Source organism: Melanerpes formicivorus, unplaced genomic scaffold, assembly GCF_026170545.1.
Source record: "Melanerpes formicivorus ecotype bairdi unplaced genomic scaffold, bMelFor1.0.p_v2 SCAF_5, whole genome shotgun sequence".
NCBI classification, from domain to species: domain Eukaryota; kingdom Metazoa; phylum Chordata; class Aves; order Piciformes; family Picidae; genus Melanerpes; species Melanerpes formicivorus.
In genome coordinates, this window is record NW_027142357.1 from 13,308,639 (window position 1) to 13,333,496 (window position 24,858).

At 42.8% G+C, this 24,858-nt stretch overlaps 3 protein-coding genes across 11 annotated transcripts; 1 reads left to right on the top strand and 2 right to left on the bottom strand.

Moving 5' to 3' along the window:
- Positions 1–20: 20 nt before the first annotated feature.
- On the bottom strand, positions 21–6,591 carry CLK1 (CDC like kinase 1). 4 transcript variants are annotated; one of them, XM_068138257.1, is made up of 13 exons: positions 6,489–6,591; positions 5,264–5,418; positions 4,877–5,072; positions 3,714–3,804; positions 3,233–3,299; positions 2,239–2,355; positions 1,947–2,113; positions 1,778–1,872; positions 1,567–1,696; positions 1,343–1,425; positions 721–800; positions 425–515; positions 21–329 (listed from the first exon to the last, which is right to left on the bottom strand). In XM_068138257.1, the coding sequence occupies exons 2-13, from the start codon at positions 5,416–5,418 to the stop codon at positions 114–116; spliced, it is 1,488 nt and encodes a 495-aa protein (XP_067994358.1). In that variant the 5' UTR covers positions 6,489–6,591; the 3' UTR covers positions 21–113. The 4 variants fall into 4 exon arrangements, with proteins under 4 accessions (XP_067994358.1, XP_067994359.1, XP_067994360.1 ...); XM_068138258.1 differs by lacking the exon at positions 6,489–6,591 and adding an exon at positions 5,942–6,233; XM_068138259.1 differs by lacking the exons at positions 3,714–3,804; positions 4,877–5,072 and having other exon boundaries at positions 6,489–6,590.
- An 811-nt stretch (positions 6,592–7,402) lies between these two features.
- Positions 7,403–15,849, bottom strand: PPIL3 (peptidylprolyl isomerase like 3). Of its 5 annotated transcripts, none has more exons than XM_068138269.1 (8): positions 15,762–15,849; positions 15,384–15,420; positions 15,056–15,100; positions 13,863–13,937; positions 12,993–13,086; positions 12,267–12,334; positions 11,699–11,817; positions 7,403–10,614 (listed from the first exon to the last, which is right to left on the bottom strand). In XM_068138269.1, the coding sequence occupies exons 3-8, from the start codon at positions 15,056–15,058 to the stop codon at positions 10,488–10,490; spliced, it is 486 nt and encodes a 161-aa protein (XP_067994370.1). In that variant the 5' UTR covers positions 15,059–15,100; positions 15,384–15,420; positions 15,762–15,849; the 3' UTR covers positions 7,403–10,487. The 5 variants fall into 5 exon arrangements, with proteins under 5 accessions (XP_067994370.1, XP_067994371.1, XP_067994373.1 ...); XM_068138270.1 differs by having other exon boundaries at positions 15,384–15,439; positions 15,762–15,802; XM_068138272.1 differs by lacking the exon at positions 13,863–13,937.
- Positions 15,850–16,026: 177 nt separating this feature from the next.
- On the top strand, positions 16,027–24,390 carry NIF3L1 (NGG1 interacting factor 3 like 1). Of its 2 annotated transcripts, none has more exons than XM_068138267.1 (7): positions 16,027–16,142; positions 16,489–16,929; positions 17,612–17,777; positions 20,982–21,105; positions 21,470–21,608; positions 22,835–22,918; positions 23,842–24,390. In XM_068138267.1, the coding sequence occupies exons 2-7, from the start codon at positions 16,497–16,499 to the stop codon at positions 24,024–24,026; spliced, it is 1,131 nt and encodes a 376-aa protein (XP_067994368.1). In that variant the 5' UTR covers positions 16,027–16,142; positions 16,489–16,496; the 3' UTR covers positions 24,027–24,390. The 2 variants fall into 2 exon arrangements, with proteins under 2 accessions (XP_067994368.1, XP_067994367.1); XM_068138266.1 differs by lacking the exon at positions 16,027–16,142 and adding an exon at positions 16,274–16,288.
- Positions 24,391–24,858: the final 468 nt, after the last annotated feature.

The following is a 24,858-nucleotide window of genomic DNA, read 5'->3' on the forward strand; positions in this document are numbered from 1 at the left end:
AACAAGCAGGTTCATCGGTATCTTTTTCATACGTTTAATGCCAGCAGCGAGATCGATATCCAAAAAGTTGTGATACAAAATAAGGCATTTACAAAACTGTACACAATAAATACTTAGCATCTTTTATATTTCTTTGGTGGACTGATGTCTGTACCAGCCTGCTCAGCTACAGGTGATGATGATGCCCTTTTTTCCTCTTTCAAGGGGAAGAAAAAAGGATGTTTCAGTGCTTCTTCAAGAGTAATGCGCTTGGCTGGGTCATACTCCAACATCTTTTCAATGAGGTCAAACAGGTTCTCATGGTCAGAATCATGGCAGGTCATGAATTCCTTCATGAAAACAACATTTTTTAATTATTTTTTTTAAAGATCTTAAAATTTCACTTAAAGCTCCTCTGCCCAAGAGCAATTCTCTGCCATCTTACCTTCAGTGGCTTGCAGCGCCTTGAGACATATCTACCAGCAGAACTGTGTTCATCCCAATCCAGCTGGTCATGATAGAAGTATTTGTGTTTCCTTTAACAGACCACAGTTTATTAGTCAGAGTCTGCTTTGTCCCTTCACTACGACAATCAGCCTGTTTATTCACAACACCAGAACAGAGCTGGCTGACCAGCTTGTACAATAGAGCAAAAGGCTGTCTTAAAAATTGGCTATTAGACCAAACCTGAAAGTGTATCATGTAAAGTGTAGCAGTCCAAGTATGGAAAAATGCAATTACCTGGTTTTCTTTATCATGTGATTTGGCAAAGGCCCCAAGATTCGCTCCATCATTGCCAAGTGTTCTTTGCTGTCGTGGGTCTGGAGGGAAAGCAAGGTAAGACATTTTCTTTCATTGTTACAGGAAGTCACCAAGAATCATGCAAACCATAATTCACTTTTAACTCTACCCTGCAACAAGATTCAGATGAAGGGGAAAAAGAGAACCTGTACTCATCTGTTTCCTGAAATAAGTTACAATCTACTGGAGTCTTTCTCCCTTGATGCTGCCTGGTTTTAATTTTACTTAGTTCATAAAATTCAAATCTCAGCAATACCACCCAGATGACCTAATTCAGGTAGTTGAGCAGTTCAGCTGATGGTTATAATGCTACACCTGTGACTAGAGTGGCTTGTGAATTGCAAACATGAACAGAGTGCTTCCCCATATCAAGCTGCTGCCACAATGTTTAGTGAGAACTGTTAGAAATGTTCTGGGAAAAGTCCTTTGTGCGTACATTTTCTCTGTACCTTGGACTTACACAGAAATGCAGCTCAATTTCTCACACCATTCCCCATAGTCCCCACCTCCCCGCAAGGTGCACTACACTTGCTGCAACACTGTGAAATCCATAATTACCTACCGGAAATATAGTGAATCCAAGGTAGTATTCTATAAGAATGCATCCTATGCTCCAAACATCACATGGCTGTGACCATCCCAATGCTGTGGGAAGATTCAGAAAGTCCATGTTTATACCAGACTCTGAACGGTTTAACCACTCCAGCAAAATACACAACACTTCTAGAGCACACACTAGCATACAAGAAATCCTACACAAAAGATCAGCCTAAGACTTCCACTGACCTAGAATAACTTCAGGAGCTCTGTAATGTCTTGTAGACACCAAAGTGCTGTGATACTCATTGTCATATGTTGCACTCCCAAAGTCGACAATTTTGATATCTGCATTTTTCAGTGTGCGTTCATCGCATTTCTGAAATGAGAGGCAGTGGGACACAAGTCACCAACTCGACCCAGATAACGGCCGGGGTGGGGGAAGAGGACATCAGCTTACCAGTTTGGGGTTATACTCTTCTACATAGTCAGACTTCACAAACAAAATATTTTCCGGTTTCAGATCGGTATGTGTCAACTTGTTCAAATGCAAAACTGCAAGACAGCAAACAGTTACCAAATTGTGAAGAACTTTCTAACAAATAAAGCAAAACAGAAACGTAACTTACAGTTCACAGACTTGCAGATCTGATAAGCCATGTGTCTAATGTGGTTCAGTCTAAATGGCAGAAAGCCATTCTCTTTAATGAAGTCATAGGTGCTGAGTCCCAGTAGCTCAAAAACAATGCAGACATGTCCATGGTACTCAAACCATTCTAACATCTTGACACAGCGACTGCAAAAGCAGAAAAACACATGACTTGCAACAGGAAGTTGTGCCACGCCAATACGTTCACCATACATTACAGAAAGCAATGCCGCAGCACTCAAAGCTACGAAGAACAGCCTTTGCACACTTACTATGTGCTGCTGGGATCCGATGCATTTAAATGCTCCAGGACTTGTATTTCTGCATGTGCCGCCTCAGAGTAACGATCAACATTTTTCACTATTTTCACCGCCACGTGCCTGTCCTCCCTGCAGACAGGTTTGCAGTGATTAGAACAGCAGGCAGTTGTAATTAACAACAGTCAGCAATTGCTGCTTCTAACAATGGCAGCCTTGTCAGGAAAGAGGTCATTTGCTGGGTTTTTTAAGTACGTACAATATAACCAAGATTCATCTACATGCAAACAAAACTAGATTTTTTAATCTTTAAATGTGGAAAACATCCTCAACACCTTATATATTGGTATTATTCTTAAAGGTGAAAAACCCTGTTAACCTCCCCTTTGCATTTACATATGCTGGGCTAATACTACAGAAACCTCCACACTGCACAGCCTCACATGACAGTCAAAAACGACAAGCTGACTTCAGTCATTAAGTCACTAACTGAGGCGACTCGTCTTCTACAGTGATCAGTATGTTTCACACTGTTTCACACACAGCAAAACTGCCATCAACAAAATAGGTTCTTGATGTATACAATATGCTTGCTGCTAGAACCCAAGTGGCATTGAATCATCACAGATGGTACATCAAGGTAAGCGCAGTCAGAGACCTTGGTCATTATTCAGGTCTGGGATGCTACAGGCCCCAAGGACTGCAGGGTCGGGGGGGAGGCATGGAGGACAACAATACACTGACGCTTCATTGTCTAGGGCCACCAGGTTCCCTCATCAGCCCTTCACCTGCAGCGTACCTGCAGAAGACACCCATTGCCTCAGTCCTGTAAAACCCTCCTTTTCAACATGATGTACTAACATGAATTTATGTCTGCAAACTGAGGCAGCCTTACAGAAATACAGAGAGCAGCATTTGAGGGAGTGAAGATAACATCTGATACAATAGGAAAGCACAAACCACACTGTGATGACATCAGTAAGAAAAATTATGTGTATGTAAGACTTACGCTTTGCGATCAATGCATTCCACTACTTTTCCAAAAGCACCTTCACCCAGATTAGCAACAATCTCATCTATAAAGAAAAGAACTCTGTCACAGACATCGTAAATCATTCAGCTATTAAAAAAATTATGCAAACAAAACAAAGACTAAGTACTATGACAAGCTATTCTAGAGTGTGCTGCTTTAAACTGAAAGTATCTACAGCTTGAGAGATATTGCTGGACAACTCTCATCAAGGTACATTTACAGGGATCTCATTCTATCAGGTTCATTAACTTCATTTACTGTACTTGGAGGAAAATAAAAAAAAGAGAAAAATAAACCAAAACATGTTTAAGTTCTACAGAAAAAATAACAACAATCCCCACCCCCAAACAAAAACAGTCAAGACAGAAAGAAAAGACTTCCAGAGCCCCCTCACATCTTATGCTAAAAGAACTTAATTCTATCTGAAAGTTAATAGATTTGGAAAAATATTCTATACATCTTGCACTTAGTACGTCTCCACTCTGACAGACCAGGTGACCCTCCTCATCATCCTCTACACTCCTGGATCTTTTCCTTCGATGACTCTTCTGGAACGGCACCAAGATCGTCCAGCCCATCAATAAGCCCGAGTCAATTCAGGGCAGAATACGAAATTCATTCAGCATGGAGATATTCAGGCATTCAGATACACGCCAGGCCACAAACAGTTGGCAGGAGCAATTTCAAATTCAGTCCCCAGAAATTCACAGGGCACATAGTTTATGTTACAGGAGAAAAACATGGCAAGGAACAGATTTTCAGATGAGATACTCAAAGTGGCAAGGCAACAAAAAATTACAATACAATTGTTTTTCTTTCCAAAGACTGGTTCACTGAATTTTACTTTAGAATTCCAGTGGCTGTGTTATTCTTTTTAAAGCAAAAGGATTTCATAATTATCTTATATCTATTTAAAAAATAGCCTTGTGGCCAAACTAAAAAACCCCATCTTAAGTAACCAAGATTACATCACTGGTATGAATGTTTGGCAATAGGTTTTTTTTTTTGTTTCATAAATAGCAAATACATTTACTTTAGGCTGAAGATCATAAAATTACAAATCCTATCTTCAGCTTATGAGTTAAACATATAACAAAGTTCAGAAAAAACTGCCCTGCTAGCAGGCAGACATCATACATACCTAAATATTTCCAGTGATACTTAAAACACCTTACTAAATACTTTCTTTGAAAAGTAAAAATCTTATAGTATCTCCTTGCTATATTGGTCAAAAGCAAGCTTAAAAAAGCTTGTGCTTGGATTTTCAAATAGGACTGAAATAAATACTTGTCATAGTAATTTTGAAGGCATGAGAAGAGATGCCTGTATTTCAAGTACTCCGATTGATGGTTATTAGCCATTAATCGGCTCAAATATATCCAATGAGCAAATAGCAAGACTTATGTTCTGTGGTATCACAAGCATACTTACAAACGGCACATTTTCACTGAAAGAAATAAAACCCTAGCAAAACTAGTAAGTAAATCTACCAACATAAGCTAAAAGAATAAACTACTACTGACAGAAGTCCCCAGATCCCTGTACTTCAATCGCTACTGCCCAGGTGAGAATTTTATCTTCTTAAAATAAAAAAATCCTCAATTAAATTGGTCACACCACCTGTGAATGACGATGATGACAGGTAGTGTGGTATGTCTTGTATTTCCTTTTGTAACTACTCGTCCCACTATGACCCGATGATTTGCTACTGTGATGCCCAGTATCACATCCTTGATTGTACTCATTTCGGTATTCTTCAACATAGCGTCGCTCGTGATGGGTTCTTTCATTAACAGATTTGGTTTCTGAACGGCTACTACAAACAAAGGACCAAATAAACTTTATTAAAATAATTCTAGCAGACCTCTCAAGGCAGCTTTTTGTTTGAAGCTGTTAAGACATCTCTCTCGAAATATCTTCAACTCAAAAATGACACAGCATCAGATGACCTGATGAGAAACCTTGAAACATATGCTTGTTGATATCAGAAGCCCCCAAGTTATTTACCTGTCAGGAAGTGTATAAAGATCGTTTTTGCAGTGCTTGTTCTCCTGGGCACCACTTGAGGATCTCTTTCTCTTATCAGCACTGTCATACCTTCTGTGATCCAGACTGTCTCTTTTATCCCAGTCAAGATAATTAGTTCGCCTGGGATGCCGCATCTGTAACAAAGGCATTTCGCTCTTTGAGTTATGTCCCACTGACAAACAATTTCCAAAGCCATTAATTACCAAATTATTTAAGATTAAGATTGCATTTTTCGTTAACTATCCAATTTTCATTTTTAACCTGCACTTTCATGTTATTTTTTTGAATGCAGCGTTTTTTCGAAATTAAGCGGGTTTTTAGCGAGAGGAACATAATCAATAACCTACTTCTTATTAAAAAAAAAAAAAAAAAAGAAAATAAATAGTGTGGCTCCGATACTGACCACATACCACAGATGTACTTTCAGCAAGGCTGCTCAGGTACCCAGCAGACAGGCTTCCCCGTCCTTAAACCATGCCACACAAACACTGCTCAGCGTCCCCGGCACACTTCAAGACACTCGTCAGACACTTTTACTACGCTTGTCTCTACAGATTCCCAGAAAACACCTAATGCTAAGTCAAAGCGCCAATAAAACTCGGGCCACCTCCTGGTTATTCAGCTCCAAGAGCAGAAGGCAAGTATCTCACTACCCACGTTTTATTTCACTTTCCAACCCTAAGCAGGGTCCGGCTCAGAAGCTGCGGCCCGGGCTTCAGGGCACCGCACATGACGCGAACTTTTCCCTTCCTGACGGGGCGCGGACGGAGCGGCTCGCCGTGCCCACCCAGCGCCCCTGGGTCGGGCCCGTGTCCCAGCAAGATCCCGTTCCGCTGAGAGCAAACCCCTGCTCCGTTCTCCACCCCGAGGGGGGCACGGCAAGCGGGTCCGGCCGTCCCCGCTCAGGCGGCCGAAGCCATTTTCTTTCCTTACGGAACCACGCGCCAGCAGAGAAGATGGCGGCCGCGTGGAGGCGGGGCACGCGGCCGCTCCCGCCATCCGACCCGCCCGCCCCGGCGGGTATGGAACGAGCCGAGACATTGTCCGCCCTCCCGGCGGCCCAAGACGACCTTCTACTGCCGCACCACAGCGGCGCCCTTCCCTCCGCCCCGCTTTCCCGCGGTGGCAGCCTGGCCAAGAGCCTAAAACTCTCCGGCGGCTCTGCCCCGCCGCCGGGCACACAGCGCGTTCCCATCGCACCCACCTCCGTGACACGATGGGGTTCTCGCCGCGGATTGCCGCTTTCTCCCGCTACGCCCGGGCTTAACACAGCAACAGCCGATCGTCCACTCGCACCCCGCTACAAAATGGCGCTGCCAAGAACTTTCTGGAGTGCGGCGGCGCAGCGGCCGTGGCGTCAGGAGGCGGGGCTAGGTCAGGGCCGCTCCCCGACACTCTGCTCCTCTCAGTCTGCGAGACGTGCTGGTGTTTGTTCCGCGCAGGAAGGGGTCAGTGGCGCCGCCGAGTCGGCCGTTTAAGTCGCTCTGCCCTTCCGAGAGACTTAAGAGATTCTAGCCACCTTCCTCCAGGTACTGCCGGCGGCAGGCCTCAGCGGGGGGTGGGCGCTGCGCGAGACACCGCCGTCCCGCAGCGCCCAAGAGCCATACCGTCCCCTCACGTCTCCGCGTGTCAGGACAGCCCAGTTCCGCTCGCTGTACTGAGACAGGTGCATTTCACCCTCTCACAGCGTTTTACGGCACTCCCTATGCCTCATCAGGAATTCAGTTAAAAAGTATTTTCACGTGAGTAAAACGCAGCTATGGAAAAGCTTCAACAATTTTCCTGCCAAGACAAGGAACGTGATATTCGGGGAGAAAAAAAACCAAATCATTCTAACCGGTGTTGAGGAATAACTGCCAGATGATTGGTGGGGTTTTTTGATTCTCCAAAATTGCTAATTTTTTTCCCCTTTATCGCTGTACTTCCCTAGAAAAATTATTAGAGGCTGTTAAAGCACGTACCCAGTCAGCTATAAATCAGAAGTTTAAAGGACCATGTATTACTAACAAACAAGGTATTTTTAATGCCAATGGTTTACAGTGTTTCTGAATCATTGAATACAATTTTCATGTCTTGCAGTATCTTTTACTAACTTCTAATCATGTTTTTTTTTTTTAGTCTGAACAGAACATAAAATACCCACTGTAAAACAAATGAAAAACAGCTCTTCAAGTACGATCAGACTACCATACCCAAAGAATGGAGAAAAATAACCAACCAAAACCAACACAACACTAAAAAAACTCAAAGTTTCCTCTGCTGCTCACTACCACTGCACAAAGGGCAGTTTAAGTCATGGGCACCCCCTCCTGCTGCCCCATGCATTACTGCAGGTCCTCAGACACCACTTCTCTCGGAAGGAGCTTTCACATCTGTCAATGATTTTTAAATAGTCACCTCAGCATCACCGAAGCATGCATGTTCAGGGGTAAACTTCTAGACAACATACTGAACACTGAAGAAAGACTTCTAGTTGGGATGTCCTTGACAGCTGGAACATCCTGGACAAGCATGTAAAAAGTGCTACTACATAAGTCAGCTTTTGGCGTGACAATAGTGTCCTAGCCTAAACTAGCCTCATTATAAAATGACACCTCCTAGCTGGAAGACCCCTGGCCAAAATACACCCCTCAGCCTATGAGCATACTCAGTGAATTTAAGAGAAGCTGTACCCTTAATGCAAAGGAACCAAGAGACTAGCCAATGGATAACTAGTAGGTGTTGACGTGAGGTGTAGCAAATACATTCAACTGGTGTGCCAGCTGTAGGGCAATATGCCTTAGCACTCAACCTTGTGCAGTTTTGTAGTAAACTAACGCTGGCTTTCTAAACTGTCATTTGGTTTGGAGAGTTTTCTTGGTTACAATTTTCAGTAACATCAGCAGAGCTAATCAAGCATTACACCTGAAATGTAGCTCTCCAAAACCCACAATAAGCAAACATCTCACTTGCAGTATGATTCATGTGGGAAAAGAGCCATCTTAGAATAAAGCAGTCTGGAAACAACCTGTACACACATCAAGTTCCCTAAACCAGAAACTTTGTCCCAGAGAGGGGGTACTGTGTAACTCTGCTCATTAACACCTCAGTAACCTCTACCTGGTGTACCTTTGACTTTCTTTAACACGTAAGTCCTCTTTAGGAGGCAAAGTCTCAAAATAGGAAATGCTAGACTGCATCAGAATGTAAGTCAAATGTATTACAAGCATTACAAGGTGTTATCTATAAAAATATACTTTGCTAAGTGTTAGGACTAAATCCAAAGGGGATCTCTTACCTCTACACTAGAGTGAGAAAGTGAACTTCTGTGGAGAAAAGTCTATTTTTGTCCCGTTTTATGAAAACAAACTGCTACAAAAATGCATTTTTAAAAACTGACAAGAAGGAAGGGTAGAACATTCTACTTATCCCTATTATGTGGCAGGTTTAGACTACGCCTTTAAAATTAAGCTGCAGGGTTTGAGCAGAAAAGTAGAAAAATATAAATAATTCACTATTGGGTGTAAAAAGGAAAACAAAAGATTAGTCTAAACGAATTTCATTGGACAGAATGGTACAGAAGCAAGTGTTCTATAAACATCTTACACATTTTACTTCCATTCACATTCCTTCTTTTCTTCTCTGGTCTGGCTGTTCTGCTGGGAAGGTAACGAACGCTTCTGGCTGACCTGGAGATAAGACTAACACTGCTTCTCTCCCAGCTTCTCTGTCTTGGTACAGGGGGGTCTGGGAGGTGCAGTGGAGCAGCTCCCCTGGTCGTTTTGAGCAGTGGGGGTTTCTGTGCTATTTTCTGATTGTAAATACCTGTATAATATTGTAAATACTGTATATTTAGTACATAGTCATTGCATTCCATTGCAGAGTGTAGTTTTTGCTTTGTAAGTACCACTTTCATTTGCTTCCAACTGAGTTGGTCATGCTTAGTTAATATGAATGGGAAACTTTAATCTGCCACACAATATGCCAAAAGTGGAGCACTGCTCTTTGGTGTACAAATCACTTTTCCCCGTTTAAGTCAGTTTATCTTATGCATACTATACTAAGTGACTTGAATGTATAATTAGCTTGTATATATACATATACACTCATGTATATATACATATATATGCACATGTACACATGCATTTTATATTTCCTCTTCACCAGTCAATATTCAGATATCTCTATACTTACCTGCAGACTTTCATATTTGAATAGAATAAACCAGGTTGGAAGAGACCTTCAAGATCATGGTGTCCAACCTATCATCCAACACCACCTAATCAACTAAACCATGCAACCAAGCACCCTATCAAGTCTCCTCCTGAACACCTCCAGTGATGGTGACTCCACAACCTCCTCGGGCAGCCCATTCCAATGGGTAATCACTCTCTCTGTGTAAAACTTCCTCCTAACCTCCAGCCTAATACTTGGTCTCAAATAAGACCAAACAATAGCGCTCTCTTATTCCATCAACATCATCTTGGCTGTAGTATCTTTTTTATCTTGGATGTATCAGGATTCTTGATTAGAAATACAACCACAATCTTTTTGTCATTCCTCTTTGTTTACCCTTTATTTGTGCCCTAAAAAAGTGATGAAAACCAGCTTACAGTAAATCCATGGTTACCCAGTTTCAATCAACAGCTATGTAAACACATACCAAAAGCATTGTGCCAAAGGCAGAAGCAATTGTTTCCAATGCAACTTTTGGGAAGGCTGAAGAGGCTCCCGCTCCAACACAGCAGTACAAGAGCAAGCACTCCTCTTAGGACAGAAGGGTTTCATCTATATGTGACATTGCTTTCATCTAGGGGAAATAACTGCAAATCTTAGTCTTCTAAAAACTAGTCAAGTAAGGATGGTTAGCATTTATATGAGAAGGTTTCAGAAAACTGGTAGGAAGAAATTGTGGCAAAGGACATTGTTTCAAGACAGTATCCCTAGGAGACATAAGGCAGAAAAGGATTTGCAAACCCAAAATATATTTTGGTTAAAATATTTTCTTATTTTACAAGTATAAAAAAAAAAATATTCAAAAGTCCTGGCAGACACTGTGGCAAAACTGACCTCTGAAGCACAAGGCTCCTCTGTGACAACTCCCAATGTCACAGCTCCTGAAAATCCTGCAGCAAAGGTATGCAGCAAAATCCTGAACGAAGGTGTGATCCAGCTCAAGTAATCCTTTTCAATGACACTTTAAGCCTTGTAATCCACTCTGTGGCTACAGAGCAAAAGGATTGGCATGAATTGTAATATCTTTAATGCGAACATCATTAAGAGGTCTGTAGGTTTTCTCATTCACAGGCAGCTTCTCCAGCTCATCCAGAGTCTCCAAGCCATCAATAACTCTGTAAGAAAAGAGGAAATGCTAGGAACCTGCTTCTAACAATGATTTAAATACAACAACTGGGGTATCTCAAAGCATGTTACAGTTAAGTATTACAGTGCAAGGACTTTGCAAGCAAATGATACAAGTCAGACAGAAATTATATATGGCATATAATTTATTTTAGAAAGAAACAGTAAGCATCCATGACAGATTCTCATAAAAAGTACAAGTAATAACCACTGACCTGACAGTATCTCATTTTCTACCAACCACAGCTGTATAAAGACCCTGGCTGCACTTCTGGAAGGCAGGCCTGACCAGTCATTGTATAGGTTCACGTAGCAGCAAGACACCTGCCATGCCAAACCTCACTGTGAATTACTGAAATCCTATGGCTGGAAAACCAATTTCCAAATGTGAGATTACAATTTCTAACCTTCTGACTCAGACAAGATTGCACAGAATCATTAGTAACTGCGTAAATCTAACAGCACAAATATGTTTAGGTTTTCAGATTTCCTGTTCAGGCTGAAGAATTGGCAAAAGAGATTGTTCTCTTGCTTTTTTTGTTTAATAACTAGCTCAGGTAAATCTTGGCAGTTTATTCTCCTATACAGAAAACACGTTGTGCTGTTTACAGTTCAGTTAGATTGATCAATTCAGAATCTGTGATGCTGGATTGTGGGTAAGATGAGACCCCATATGCTTGTTCTGCTGATTCTGCAACTGGGGCAGGGGTGTCTTAAACTGTCACAGAAAATCTGGTAAAAGTCATCTGTCAGAGCCTCTATCCATATCTAACAAAGATGTCTAAAATCCTACTTTTGATCACACTTGCCTATAAAAAATAGCAAGTGGTAGAAAATAGTTTTCCACATTCTTGATATGCCTATTTCAACTGAATTCTATACTACTAAAAAAAGGGAGCAGCATTTTGGAGCAACTAACTCTGGTGCTAGTGCAGGAGCACACATTTACATATACACATCCAACATTTTAAAGAATTTTAGAACCAGAAGCTTCTAAATTTGCTCTGCATGTGACTTGAAATATTCAGATCTTTCACACAGTATGATAAGGAGGTATGCAGTTGGATCACTTACTTTCCAAACACGGTGTACTTCATGTCTAGGTGTGGTTGCTTGCCGTAAGTGATGAAGAACTGTGATCCATTGGTATTTGGACCATTGTTTGCCATTGAAACTACCCCACGGACGCTGTGCTGAGAGGAAAAACCTCAACATGAACACACATCAGTGAAAACAGAACTTTAACCTGTATAATGTGCTCAATGACTTAGCACTCTGCCTCAATACCAAGAACACATTTTGATTGCTAATATATTCCATCACAGTTCATAATTATCTCCTCAAAACTGCTCTTCAAATGAAAATTTACCTCTTCGCCTTCAGTGCATGAAAATCACTTCATTACAAATTCTTTCTACTTCTGTTCTCACTGATGAAAACTCTCAAACCTAACTTACCAAATACAGAAATGTGTGTTGGTGCTTTAATAGTAATTATTTCTATCCCTTTATTGCAGGATTATGCTTTGCTTCACAACTACAGAAAAGGTATTTAATACAGTACAACACAATGCTGGTTGTTCTCCAACCTGCAAAGAAAATTCATATGAAAACATAACTACATATTAAGAGCACAGAAATACCTTTAAGTATTCACTGAATTCATCTTCAAACTTCTTGCCCCAGATGCTGTTACCTCCCTTTCCAGTGCCTGGCAATAAAGCACAAGAGATAATTTCTGGATTTTTCAGTCTGAAAATCCAGAAATTATGTAGTTAAAACATTTTACAACAAAGACCCTAGATAGCCTGCAAGTGATATGAGGCAGAGATTGGATTCTCATGTCTTGATACTGAGCAGAGCCATAACTCTTTATAAGGAACACTTATTAAGTTGCAGAACAAAACACTGATATACCATCCTATTAAATTCAGTATGAGTACAAACAGTCACACAGTCAAATCAGATTTTCTCCCAAGCAGTTCACACTATCCGAGTCATTTTAGCCAAATGCTTTAGAGGCAGCATAGAACCTTTAAGGCAGAAAACAGAAACTGCAGTAGCAAATGCTACCTGCTAAAGAGCTGGTAAGCCAGCAGGACTATCACATTTAGTGGAAACAACTAGAAAAAATGAAGTTTGTAGAATGCTTTAATACTGTATGATTATTTAGAACTACAGTAACATCTACTCTTCTGTAAGCTCACTACTGAAAACTAATCTCATCATAAAATCCCCTATCAGCAATACAATAATTCTTCTAAGTTATTTTTATGTTATTTACATTTTGGTTTGAATAGTCATAATTTATTTTTACTCATATTTTAATGTGCATTTTTCTAGAGAGAGGCCTGGGCAAAAGAATTTACCTAATGGATCCCCTGTCTGAACCATGAAGCCTTTTATATTCCGGTGAAATACGCATCCATTGTAGTAGTTACTAGCACAAAGAGCCAGGAAATTCTAAAGAAATGAAACAAATCATATTAACAAACAGTTGAGAAATTGTATCCTCTTATGAAAATTACATAATTGGCAAAACCATGACTAACTCTTCTGCCCCTGTTTTGCACTGTGGCTGTGTGATTTCCACAGAGTACTTGCAGTTAATATATTCCTTTGACACTGTCACAGATACAAGGATCTTAAATAAAGCTTAAAGCACAAGGTTCTTTTACTTGAGGAACAAAAAAAAACCTGAAGTATGCTCAAAAGTATCCCTTCCATTTAGCATTTTTAATTTGTAAATGTCATGTTGCAATCAATAACTTTATCCCTCAGATCTGTTAATTAAAAAGTATATTATTTCAATTTAGGCTTGTTTATTGCAGAAAGGAAAACCTGGGGCCTCTGATAAACTGGGAGTGATTCTCAGTCTTTTAAATTAGAATCAAATCTGTGCAAGTGTGAACAAACACAGGGAAATTTGGGAATCCCAGGCCATGTACCATATTTCCTCTTAAGGACAAAGGACACTTCGAGAGGTGCTGGAGACAATTACACTTGGAGAGAAGTGGCCCTTAGCTAAACCTTATCTGGTGAGAAACAAGCAGCAAAGCTTTTAGACAGTTTGACAGAGAGCACAAGTTCCGTGAGTAGAAAAGTACTGTACCAGCTTAACAAGTTAGCATTCCATCATGTGAAAAGATGAATTGCAAAGGCTACATCATCTCCACTATAGTCATTATTTCTACTGCATTGCCTCAAGACAGGCAATCCCACTCCTGTACTTGACTTACTTCACATGTCTTTGGTGTACGCTCACAGAACAGTTCAATTTTAATATCTCCTACATCAGTATGCAGTGTGACAGCCTAAGCAGGAGGCAGAAAATAAAAATTACTAACAGACTCAGTTTTATTTCCCAGTCCCACCAAGAATATAAAACCACTTCTCCCCAGTGGAAATAACCACTGTTTCAATATTCAGCCATAGGCAAGGCTACTGTCACAAACCTTCCCCTCTTCTAGTGCAATCACCAGAAACCTCTTGGTTTTGTTTAGTTTCAGGACAAACCAAGTTTTTCAGGGTAATGCAGAAGCTGTTACATATTGTTACTCTCCAGAGATATATTACTTGTTTATGAACTAGACCTGTTCAGTCACTTAATTGCAGAGCTGAAGAATCAAGGTTATATCTAGCTTAGATGACAGTGTGGTGCACATACCTCACTGGTTTACAAGAAGAACAACTGCTGTGTGTTACTTGCCTTTTGAATGATAACTGTAGCTCTGAACGGCACTGTATGTAACCTGCCTTCACAAACGAGCAAATCTACAAAATTACACTTTTCTTAAGAGTTTATAAATAACTGGCATAACATTTAAAACAGCAGCTACTCAGCCACCCAAGCAAATATATCTCTATAGGCCAAATATATCACAGTGCTCCCATGGAAAGTGCTAAACAACTATTGAGAAGCTATACTGGGGATAAGAAAAATAATGAAACCACTCACAATCTTGATACTAGCATACTGTTCTAGAAAGAAGACCGTTGTATGCAGTATCCTATACCTATAAAAGGTGTATGTACAGTTTAAGACACATACTTATGTCTGTTTTCTGATTTGCTAAACCTTCAGAAGCTTGCCAAGTGTAGAAGGTTACATACACTCAAGTAGAGCTATGGGCTTGTAACTTGAATAATGCTCCTATGGTTAAAGAAACCAAACTAGATTACCAAGTATTAGTCAAAATAGGATCAAAATTTAGGATCTTAGAACTGAAACTTTAAATATATTAAACTGACCTATGTTCTTTTTCACAATATCTAGTTAGAAGGCTGAAATGAAAACCTATTTTTTTCATTACATCCGAATACAATGTGTAATCCTTTGAGAAGCAGTGCGACATCTTAAAGCATATTCCCTTTCCAAGGGATGATCACCTCAGAAAGAATGAAAATATATTAAAAATACTATTGTTCTCACCATGTCTGCTTATCAAAAGGCTTTAGATTTGTATACAGCAAATTCCTGCAAAGAAAACATATACAATTTGTTGGCTTTTCCCCACCAACCCGCAATTCTTTTTGGTACTAAAATATTCGCGTTTTTACAGTGTCATTCAGGTAGCTCCGGATAAATGCATTACTTTTGCTCTACACAACTATGCAGCACATAAAGAATCAGAAAGGAGAACAAAATAGCTTAAAGAAACATAGTGGGGGGAAAACCCTACCCTTTCCCAAGACAAAAATTTATACTAGAAATCACATCTTTTCCCAAGACTAGTTTCATAAATGCCACGTGCGAGTACCTCAATAGAAGTGCGCTCTGGAGCCACCTTCTGACACCTGTGGGTGCAACAGACACCTGAATCCAAGCAAATGATCAAGCTTTAAGTAATGTTTTCAGATAAAACACTTAGACTAAGGATAATAAAATCGCCGTTGTGTAGTAGCAACAGCTTTACACACTAACTTTTCTATAAACTGTCCTCCCTTGTTGGCACCTAGGCTTGGCAATGCCTCTGACAGAGGCCAAGGAGCCCACCAGCAGCCAGTTCCAACCCGTCCCGGCACGGCCCCCTTCACCAGGGGCTCCTCCGGTGGCGGGGCGCCAGGACGAGCAACCGGCACCGCGGACAGCCCGATTAGGGGCCGACCGCCTTCACGGCAACCCATGCAGCTCCTACCTGAGCAGCGACAGTTTGGCGCTGCCGCTCCTTTTGGGGCGGTTTGAGGTACTTCCACGCAAACCCCCCACACACACGGCTGCGGGGCGCCGCCCGGCTCCTCCACTGTCCCGCGGCCGCCAGCTCGGTCGTTTTGCGCCCTCCGGGTGCCTTCACCCTTGCCTGGCCTCACGCAGGCCTCGTAGGCACCTAACGAGCCTGGACCCAAACCTGGGGCCAGGCGCCAGGAAGCCGCAACTCGGCTCCCCACACGCGGGCAGGAAGGGGCTGGACAGCCGTCGCCGCAGCCCTCCTCCGGTAAGGCACGGAACGGCGCGGCGGGTGCTGGCGCGGCGGAAGCGGCAGGCCCGATCTCGCGCTTAAGCCCGGCCCTGGCGTGAGGTGAGTACGAGTCCCCGCGAGCGGCCTAGGCGGAGGCGCTGGCGGGGCCCCAGGACTGCTTGTCTCGGTCCCGCTTTCTCCATCACCTCCCTCATTGGAGAATGAACGCCGAGCGGTTTCCGGTTTGTGAAGGTTGATGAAGTTCCGTACGTTTCTCGCACCACTGTGCAGGGTTATTTATGGTGTCTAACCAGGAGAGCTCCAGAAGCAGGCAGTGTACACTCGCTGCCTGCGCCCCCCGCGCTCCCTGCTGCCAGCGGGCCGGTGTTCGCAGCCTGAACACTCTCAGCTGTGCTTTTTTTTTTTTTCAGTCTAGGCTTACTGCTGCCTTTTCTTGCCTCTGCAGGTAGCTGCATGCTGCTGCCCGGCACACAGCTGGTTCGCCGGTCTCTCTGCATACGTGGTCTGGGCTGCGTGCCCTCACGCTCCTTCATGAATCTCAGGGATGTCGTTTCTGCCCTGAATGACTTTGCATCCCTCTCTCTGGCTGAAAGCTGGGACAATGTGGGGTTGCTGGTGGAACCAAGTCCTCCCCACACTGTGAACACCCTTTTCCTCACTAACGATCTCACTGAGGAGGTGATGGAAGAGGCCGTGCAGAAGAAGGCAGACCTTATTCTTTCTTACCACCCTCCTATATTCACACCACTCAAAAGGGTAACGTGGAAGACCTGGAAAGAACGGCTGGTGGTCCGAGCCTTGGAGAACAGAATGGGGATTTACTCTCCACATACTGCATACGATGCCGTACCTCATGGCGTCAATAACTGGCTCACAAAGGGACTTGGTGAGATTCTGTTAGAAACACACAAGCAAAAGGTTACAAGTGTGTATCAATATGTGCTACTTTAAGTGGGGACCTTCTCTCATTTTCCTTTCTTTTGAGGAAATCTTTTCTTTTATCCTTCTAGTACTCCTAAGTACCCTAAACATATTTTAGGGAATTTGTCTTGGCAAGGAATACCAGATATGAACAGTAGAGGACTTTTCCAGATGCACGACAGAACTACTTGATCTGCTGGTGCAGCATATTTATTTTCTGTCTTGGTTCCAAAGTTTAAACCACTGACTTTGAATCACCACCATTAATTTATGGAATGCAAGATCTCACTGTTTGCAAAGGACTGAAAGTATCTGAAATTCGTTTAGATTTTTGTCCTGTGTTGTGGCACATAAATGAAAACTGCTGTCTTTTCCAGCCTGATTTTCAAACCAGGAACAGTTTTGGTTTTGTACAGTTCTTAGCATAAAACAGCATTAAGAATGATGAATAATGTCTATCCACCAGCTTTGTTGCACTTAAAATAGACTGTGCATAATGGCAACAATAGTTCAAGAAGTCCTCAGTTCCTGTCAGAGAAAATGGATCCAGGTGCAAAATTCACATCTTCTTCTTGCTTTTATTTAGGGTATGTGCTAAATCGGTATTAGGATACTTACTCAGCAGTAATCTCGTACTGTTTTCTTAGGTGCCTGTACTTCCATCCCGCTGCGTCCATCAGCTGCCCCAAGCCATCCAGCTGAGGGCACTCACCGGGTAGAATTCTGTGCAAACAACACTGAGCATCTGGACACAGTGCTGTCCAAAATCAAAACCATCCAAGAGATCTCCTGTCTTGTCACTCTTCCTGTCAGGTATCTACCTCACTCTCTACTGTTGTATTCTTTCTGCTGCTTGAAGTAGAGTTGCGAGAATTGTATTTTACTGTTGTAATCACTTTGTTGCTCTGTGCATCGCTGCTGTTTTTTTCAGGAACATATCTAGAAACCGAAGGAATAATCATCCTCTTCCTTATAACTAATGTTACACTAAATGGGTAACAGTACTTGGTGGGATGAATCCCATGACTGGAATGTAGGGATAGATGGGTATAAACTCTTTAGGAAGGATAGGCAGGGAAGGAGAGGAGGAGGTGTTGCCCTCTATGTCAATAGCCAGTTGGAATCAGTGGAGCTCCAACTGGGGAGGGATGATGAGCTAGTTGAGAGCGCATGGGTTAAAATTAAAGGCAGGACAGGGGAAGGAGATATTACTGTGGGGGTCTCCTACAGGCCACCTGACCAGCAGATCCAAGCAGATGAGGCCCTCCATAGGCAAATAGAAGCGGCTTCCAGGTCACAAGCCCTGGTCCTCATGGGTGATTTCAACCACCCGGATATCTGCTGGAGGGACAACACAGCAAGGCACCAGCAATCCAGGATGTTCCTGGACTGCATAGAAGACAACTTCCTCCTCCAAATGGTAGAGGAACCAACAAGAAATGGTGCTATGCTGGACCTTGTTCTCACCAACAGGGAAGGGCTGGTAAGCAATGTGAGGCTCATAGACGGCCTTGGCTGCAGTGACCATGAAGCAGTTGAATTTAACATCCTCAGGGCAATCAGGAGGAAGTATTCCAAGCTCACGACCCTAGACTTTAGGCATGCAGATTTTGATCGCTTCAGGGATCTGCTAGCCAAAGTGTCGTGGGACAAAGCCCTGGAGGGAAGAGGGACCCAGGACAGCTGGTCAGTATTCAAGGACCACCTCCTCTGTGTCCAGGAGCTCTGTATACCAACAAAGAGAAAAGCAGGTAAGAATGCTAGGAGGCCTGCCTGGATGGGCAAGGAGCTACTGGACACACTATTACTTAAAAGGAAACTCTACAGGAAGTGGAGAGAAGGACAGCTAGAACAGGGGGAATATAAGGAAGCTGCCCGAGCAGCAAGAGTCCTGGTTAGGAAAGCCAAAGCAGAGTTTGAATTGAATCTAGCCAGGGAGATTAAAGGGAACACTAAGAACTTCTACAGGTATATTAATGGGAAGAAGACTAGGGAAGGTGTGGGCCCCCTCAGAAAGGAAACTGGTGACATGGTCACAAGTGATGAGGAAAAGGCTGAGGTACTTAACTTCTTTACCTCAGTCTTCACTGCAAGGGCCTCTAGCCACACTCCTGATGTTATGGAAGACAATGCCAGGGATGGGGAGGAAGAACTGCCCATTGTAAGTGCAGATCAGGTTCGTGATCATCTGAAGAACCTGAAAGTGTTCAAGTCCATGGGACCCGACGGGTTACACCCACGGGTACTGAAAGAACTGGCAGATGAGGTTGCTAAACCCCTCTCTATTATATTTCAAAAGTCATGGCAGTCTGGGGAAGTCCCCACAGACTGGAAAAGGGGAAACATTGCCCCCATCTTCAAAAAGGGTAAGAAGGAGGAACCAGGGAACTACAGGCCAGTCAGTCTCACCTCTGTGCCTGGAAAGATCATGGAGCAGATCCTCCTGGAGTCACTACTCGCTCAAAAGAATAGTGAAGAGGTGATTGGGAACAGTCAGCATGGCTTTGCCAAGGGCAAATCCTGCCTGACCAACCTGGTGGCCTTCTATGAGCAGGTGACAAAATTAATAGATGAGGGGCGAGCAACTGATGTCATTTACCTGGACCTGAGCAAAGCCTTCGACACTGTCCCGCACCACATCCTGGTCTCCAAACTGGTGACACATGGGTTTGATGGGTGGACCACTAGATGGATAAAGAACTGGCTTGATGGTCACACCCAAAGAGTGGCTGTCAATGGCTCCATGTCCCAGTGGAGGCCAGTGACAAGCAGAGTCCCTCAGGGATCAGTCCTGGGACCTGTCTTGTTCAACATCTTTGTGGGTGACATGGACAGTGGCATTGAGCGCACCCTCAGCAAGTTTGCTGATGACACCAAGCTGTGTGGTGCAGCAGACACGCTGGAGGGAAGGGAGGCCATCCAGAGGGACCTTGACAGGCTGGAGAGGTGGGCACAAGCCAACCTCATGAAGTTCAATAAGAGCAAGTGCAGGGTCCTGCATCTGGGTCGAGGCAATCCCAGGCACAAATACAGGCTGGGCAGTGACTGGCTGGAAAGTAGCCCTGAGGAGAGAGACTTGGGGGTGCTGGTGGACAAAAAGCTCAACATGAGCTCTCAGTGTGCACTTGCAGCCCGCAAAGCCAATCAGATCCTGGGCTGCATCAGGAGAAGTGTGGCTAGCAGGTCGAGGGAGGTGATCCTCCCCCTCTACTCAGCCCTGGTGAGACCCCACCTGGAGTACTGTGTCCAGTTCTGGAGCCCCTATTACAAGAGGGATGTGGAGGTGCTGGAACATGTCCAGAGAAGGGCCACAAGGATGATCAGAGGGCTGGAGCACCTCTCCTATGAGGACAGACTGAAGGAGTTGGGGCTGTTCAGCCGGGAGAAGAGAAGGCTCCGAGGTGACCTAATTGTGGCCTTCCAGTATCTGAAGGGGGCCTACAGGAAGGCTGGGGGAGGACTTCTCAGGGTCTCAGGTAGTGATAGGACTAGGGGGAATGGAATGAAGCCGGAGGTGGGGAGATTCAGGCTAGATGTGAGGAGGAGGTTCTTCACCATGAGAGTGGTGAAACCCTGGAATGGGTTGTCCAGGGAGGTGGTCGAGGCCCCGTCCCTGGGCGTGTTTAAGAGCAGGCTGGATGAGGCTCTGTCCAGGCTGATCTAGTGTGGGGTGTCCCTGCCCATGGCAGGGGGGTTGGAACTAGATGATCCTTGTGGTCCCTTCCAACCCTGAATGAAACTATGAAACTATGAAACCTCAGTGTAGCATTGCTTATATTAATATGAGGTGGTAAAGGATAGTATTAACAGGAAGGTTGATGAGGACAGTTGAGTGAAACTCATATCTGTTTCTTTCAAAAGATTTGACTAGACTAGGCTAGGTTTATTACAGTACCTTCTTTTTTACCTTTCTTTGTGATAGAATAGCCAATGGAATAGAGTAGCTTTGTTTTATATTCATATGATTCTGAAATTTTATCTAGTTCCATAGCAAGGACCAAGCATATCTTTCCTCAGGGTTGAAGGTGAGGAGCAAACACGAGTCAGTTTGAACTGTTCTCAGAAAGCACTGTTGGAGGTGGTGGCGTTATTGTCCCAGGACAACCTTTATCACAAGACTGAGATTCTCTTACTACAAAAGGTAACAAAATCATGTATTAGTTGCACTGAATGTCTTACTTGTGCGAGCTGAGTGCCCCAGACGCTGAAATCCAATAGTCAGTAGCATCACAGATTTCCTATGCTACCCCATCAGTGCTCTGAAATACTAGCTTGTGGGGATTTGAAGCCATTCATATTTTCTAAGACAATGAAAGTAGCTGTGTGGCCTGTACTAATTCTTAAATCAGTTCCAATAGCCTGTGTAGCTAGTACGTCACATTCAAGAGCATACATAGGTGGTTTTTGTGACGTTCAGAAGCATTCCTGAATCGTCTTTGTACAGTATGGAAAGCGATGCAAACTTCTGCAATCAGCTTTCTCACAGTCATTTCACTTTCTTTCAGCCTCTTCTTCCCCATAATGGAATGGGACGTCTGTGCACACTGAGCGAGCCAGTCTCTTTGTCAGACATAATTGAGCGTGTTAAGAACCACCTAAAATTACCCCATGTCCGCTTAGCCATGGGAGTGGGCAAGACACTAGGTAAGCAGGCCTGCAAGTAAGACTGTTCATTAGAACTAATATTCAAGGATAAGTGGGAGCATGACTGTATGTATGCATGAGTGTGGGAAATACTTCTGCCATAGATAGGTTTTCTCCTGAGTAATGTGAAGCACTGTTAAGAAACAACCTTTTAGAATTTACATGAGTCAATCACATAAAAAGAATCTGATCTGTGTTTTTAATTCAAAGTTGTATATTATGCCAGTTATCACTGTGAAGAAGGGACAGCACAAGTTGAATACAAGACACTATTTTTTGTAATTTGTGTAATGACTAAGATTCTCTTCCCCCTCAGGATATCAGGCACAAATGCATACCATTTAATTGTAACACTACCTTTGGAGACAATGTTAAATTTCATAGCACCTTAAAATAGTAAGATGCTTTATTCTATCCTTATGAACATGTAACCATCCATGATTCGATGAAAGAAAAATAGTGGCAAAGAAGGTGAACTATCTAGCTCAGACAGTGGGTCACTAGCAAAATGTAGAGTAGACATCCTCTTATCCTGGTAAGATATCCTAATCTCCAAGGGGTACAGCTATTGTAATTTGTACCAGTTGCACTACAGAAAATCTCAGACTATTTTGAAGTCTGCCGTGGAGTTGCAGTGGTGTGACTCCACTAAATCAATAACTACATGGCAACATACTGTAAAACCTTAATTTGATTTGAAAACTCTGTGTCATGTGTCCCCTCTCCCTAGGGAATGTAACATATATGGAAAATTACATTTCCTCTCACTATCTTGTATGCAATGGCTTGGAATCAGCAATCGTAGCAAACAGCCAGATTTTTAATGGCACAGAGCAACTCTCAGCTTGCCTTCTGAGAGCTAAAAATTAGGAACCAGTATATCTCACAAGTAAAATGCTGCATTAGCAGCATCATTACATGAGTCTCCTGGAAAGTGAAACAGCCTATTACAGGGCTCAGAAACCTAACTACTGGGACAGAACTAGGCAGCAGCCACCCTCCATCTTGTTGTTTTCTGCAAACTTTCATACCTCATGAGGAAAAAAAAAAAAAAAAATCTCTGCATGTATTTGGTACACAGAATTTTCTGTGTTACCAGAGATGTTACAGGTCCATGACATTGACCCTAAAATCAAGGTAGTAGTTACTGTGAAATTAATAGCAATACAGACATGAGTGCTGAACAAAGGGAAAAGAGTTTAACTGTGGCACCTTGTATCCTGCAGAATCACCAGTAAAGAAAGCTGCTCTGTGTGCTGGTTCTGGGAGCAGTATCCTGAAAGGAACAGAAGCAGACCTCTATCTCACAGGTAAAAGATTATGTTGCTATATACATATATAAAAGTAGCTAGGAAAAAAAAAAATCAAAAGGAAATTGTTGATTGGCTGTTGAAACATTTGGCCAGAAAGTATTACCTGTTACAACTGAGAAACGTTATTCTGTCATTATAATAATTAACATTAGAGATAATGTGGCACAGGCTGTACAGCAGAGTGAAGGTTATATGAATTAAAACGTTGCTTGTATATGCACTATTTCAACACATAACCAGTGCTGATGGCAGTCAATTGCAAACTTCAGTGTTTCTCCTTTGGCACAATACAAGGTATTTTCTCCATTCCCTACAGAATTTCCTAATGGAAAAGGGAATATAATGTAGTCTACTGAATCTTCCACAGGAACCCTGTGGTGTATGTGACCAAAGGGACACTTAGTCCATTATCCTTTTTTCCAGCAGCGGGACACCTACTTCCCTACAGCTTGATTGAAAGTGTGCAGGCTGCCTTGCATTCTGTAGTACTCAACTTGAGCAAGTTCCATGGCAAGGCATGTCCTACCTCCCCCTTACATACAGCCCTGCAGAACTGACCCTCAAACAACTTCTTTGCCAGTCTTCCCATTTGCTCTACTCCAACAAAGCAACCCTTGTAACATCCCGACAGTTCACTTCCAAAACAATCTGTGCACCCTTATTCCCTGCCCAAAGTGGTGGAATTTACCACTATTCAAAGAGGGCTTGTCACAGCTGTGATTGGGGGATGTATCCCCTTCAAAGGACACTAGGGGTGTTTTATATTCTTGCACTGAGCAGATGGTGTCACACTCCCCCTCAGGGTTTGTATCCCCTTACAACTCCCCAGCTTCTAGTTAAGATTCTGCATACAAAGCAAAGAGCTGGTTACCTAAACTGTACTGTTAGTGACCTACATGGCATTTCTCTTAAAACGGCAGGAGAGATGTCCCACCATGACATTCTGGATGCAGTTGCCAATGGGATAAGTGTTATCCTGTGTGAGCACAGTAACACAGAGCGAGGCTTCTTGTCAGAGCTGCGTGACATGCTAGCTATCCACCTATTGAACAAAGTGAACATAATTGTGTCTGAGAAAGACAGAGATCCCCTCCAGGTGGCATAAGGGAAAAAAAAAGCCAGGAGAGAATTCAGTCAAGAGTTTCAATGATGTCAACTGCAAGCTTAATGAAGATGCTCTGAACTGATTCAGAACAAAAGGATGGTATTCTATATTCCCCTGAAATTGCGATGTATTTTGTCTTCTGTCGGGTAAATAAATGCTTGTTTTGGGCTATAGAAGGCTGATTTCCTGAATTACTGGGCTGCACTTGAATGAATTTACTCTTATTAGATATTTGATAACCATGATACTCAAGGATTGGTTTGAGTAAAATATAAAAACCTGACATCTCCAGTTTTAAGCTTACACAGCAATTCTACCCTCTTGCAGTCATGGTCAATCATGTCAGTATAGGTCACTGGTATTTTTAGCTAATAAATCTCCTGATAACAGTAAATGACAGTAACCTAAGTAGTGATAGGTACATGCATTTTGCAAAGTTTTGGAATGCAGACTATAAAATGCAGATTGCTGCAAGGGCCACGAAAAGAGACCATTAGTTGGAAAATGTTCTGGAGGAAGTTGAAGAGAACTGCTGGCATGTGCCAGTTTTCCTCATCAGACTGTCCAGCAAAGCTAATGAGGTTCTGTATTTGAAGAATTAATTTGTCACTGGGGTAACTAGGTACCCTGTGTTTTCAATACAAACAAATTCAGGCTAGAAACCTGTCTGTTGCTCCTCTCACAGACCAGATAACAATATTCCATGAGATGTTATGGTTCTCTTCAAATTATACACTGGTATTAAAAAGCAGGCAAACTGCTTTTACTAAGTATTTTGAAATCTTCTGCACACTGCATGAGTATCTGCAGAGATATTTGACATAATAATGAA

Coding starts and splice junctions, on each gene's coding strand:
- PPIL3 (XM_068138269.1), bottom strand. Junction 11,818..12,266: donor AATTCAGTGAATACTTAAAG/GTATTTCTGTGC, acceptor TTTTCCTCTCAG/CACAGCGTCCGTGGGGTAGT. Junction 10,615..11,698: donor AAGTACACCGTGTTTGGAAA/GTAAGTGATCCA, acceptor CTTTTCTTACAG/AGTTATTGATGGCTTGGAGA.
- NIF3L1 (XM_068138266.1), top strand. Junction 17,778..20,981: donor CTTGTCACTCTTCCTGTCAG/GTATCTACCTCA, acceptor ATCTTTCCTCAG/GGTTGAAGGTGAGGAGCAAA. Junction 21,609..22,834: donor GGGAGTGGGCAAGACACTAG/GTAAGCAGGCCT, acceptor TGTATCCTGCAG/AATCACCAGTAAAGAAAGCT.
- CLK1 (XM_068138257.1), bottom strand. CDS start 5,418: ATGCGGCATCCCAGGCGAACTAATTATCTTGACTGGGATAAAAGAGAC. Junction 5,073..5,263: donor CTTTATACACTTCCTGACAG/GTAAATAACTTG, acceptor CTTTGTTTGTAG/TAGCCGTTCAGAAACCAAAT. Junction 801..1,342: donor TTGGATTCACTATATTTCCG/GTAGGTAATTAT, acceptor CTTTCCCTCCAG/ACCCACGACAGCAAAGAACA.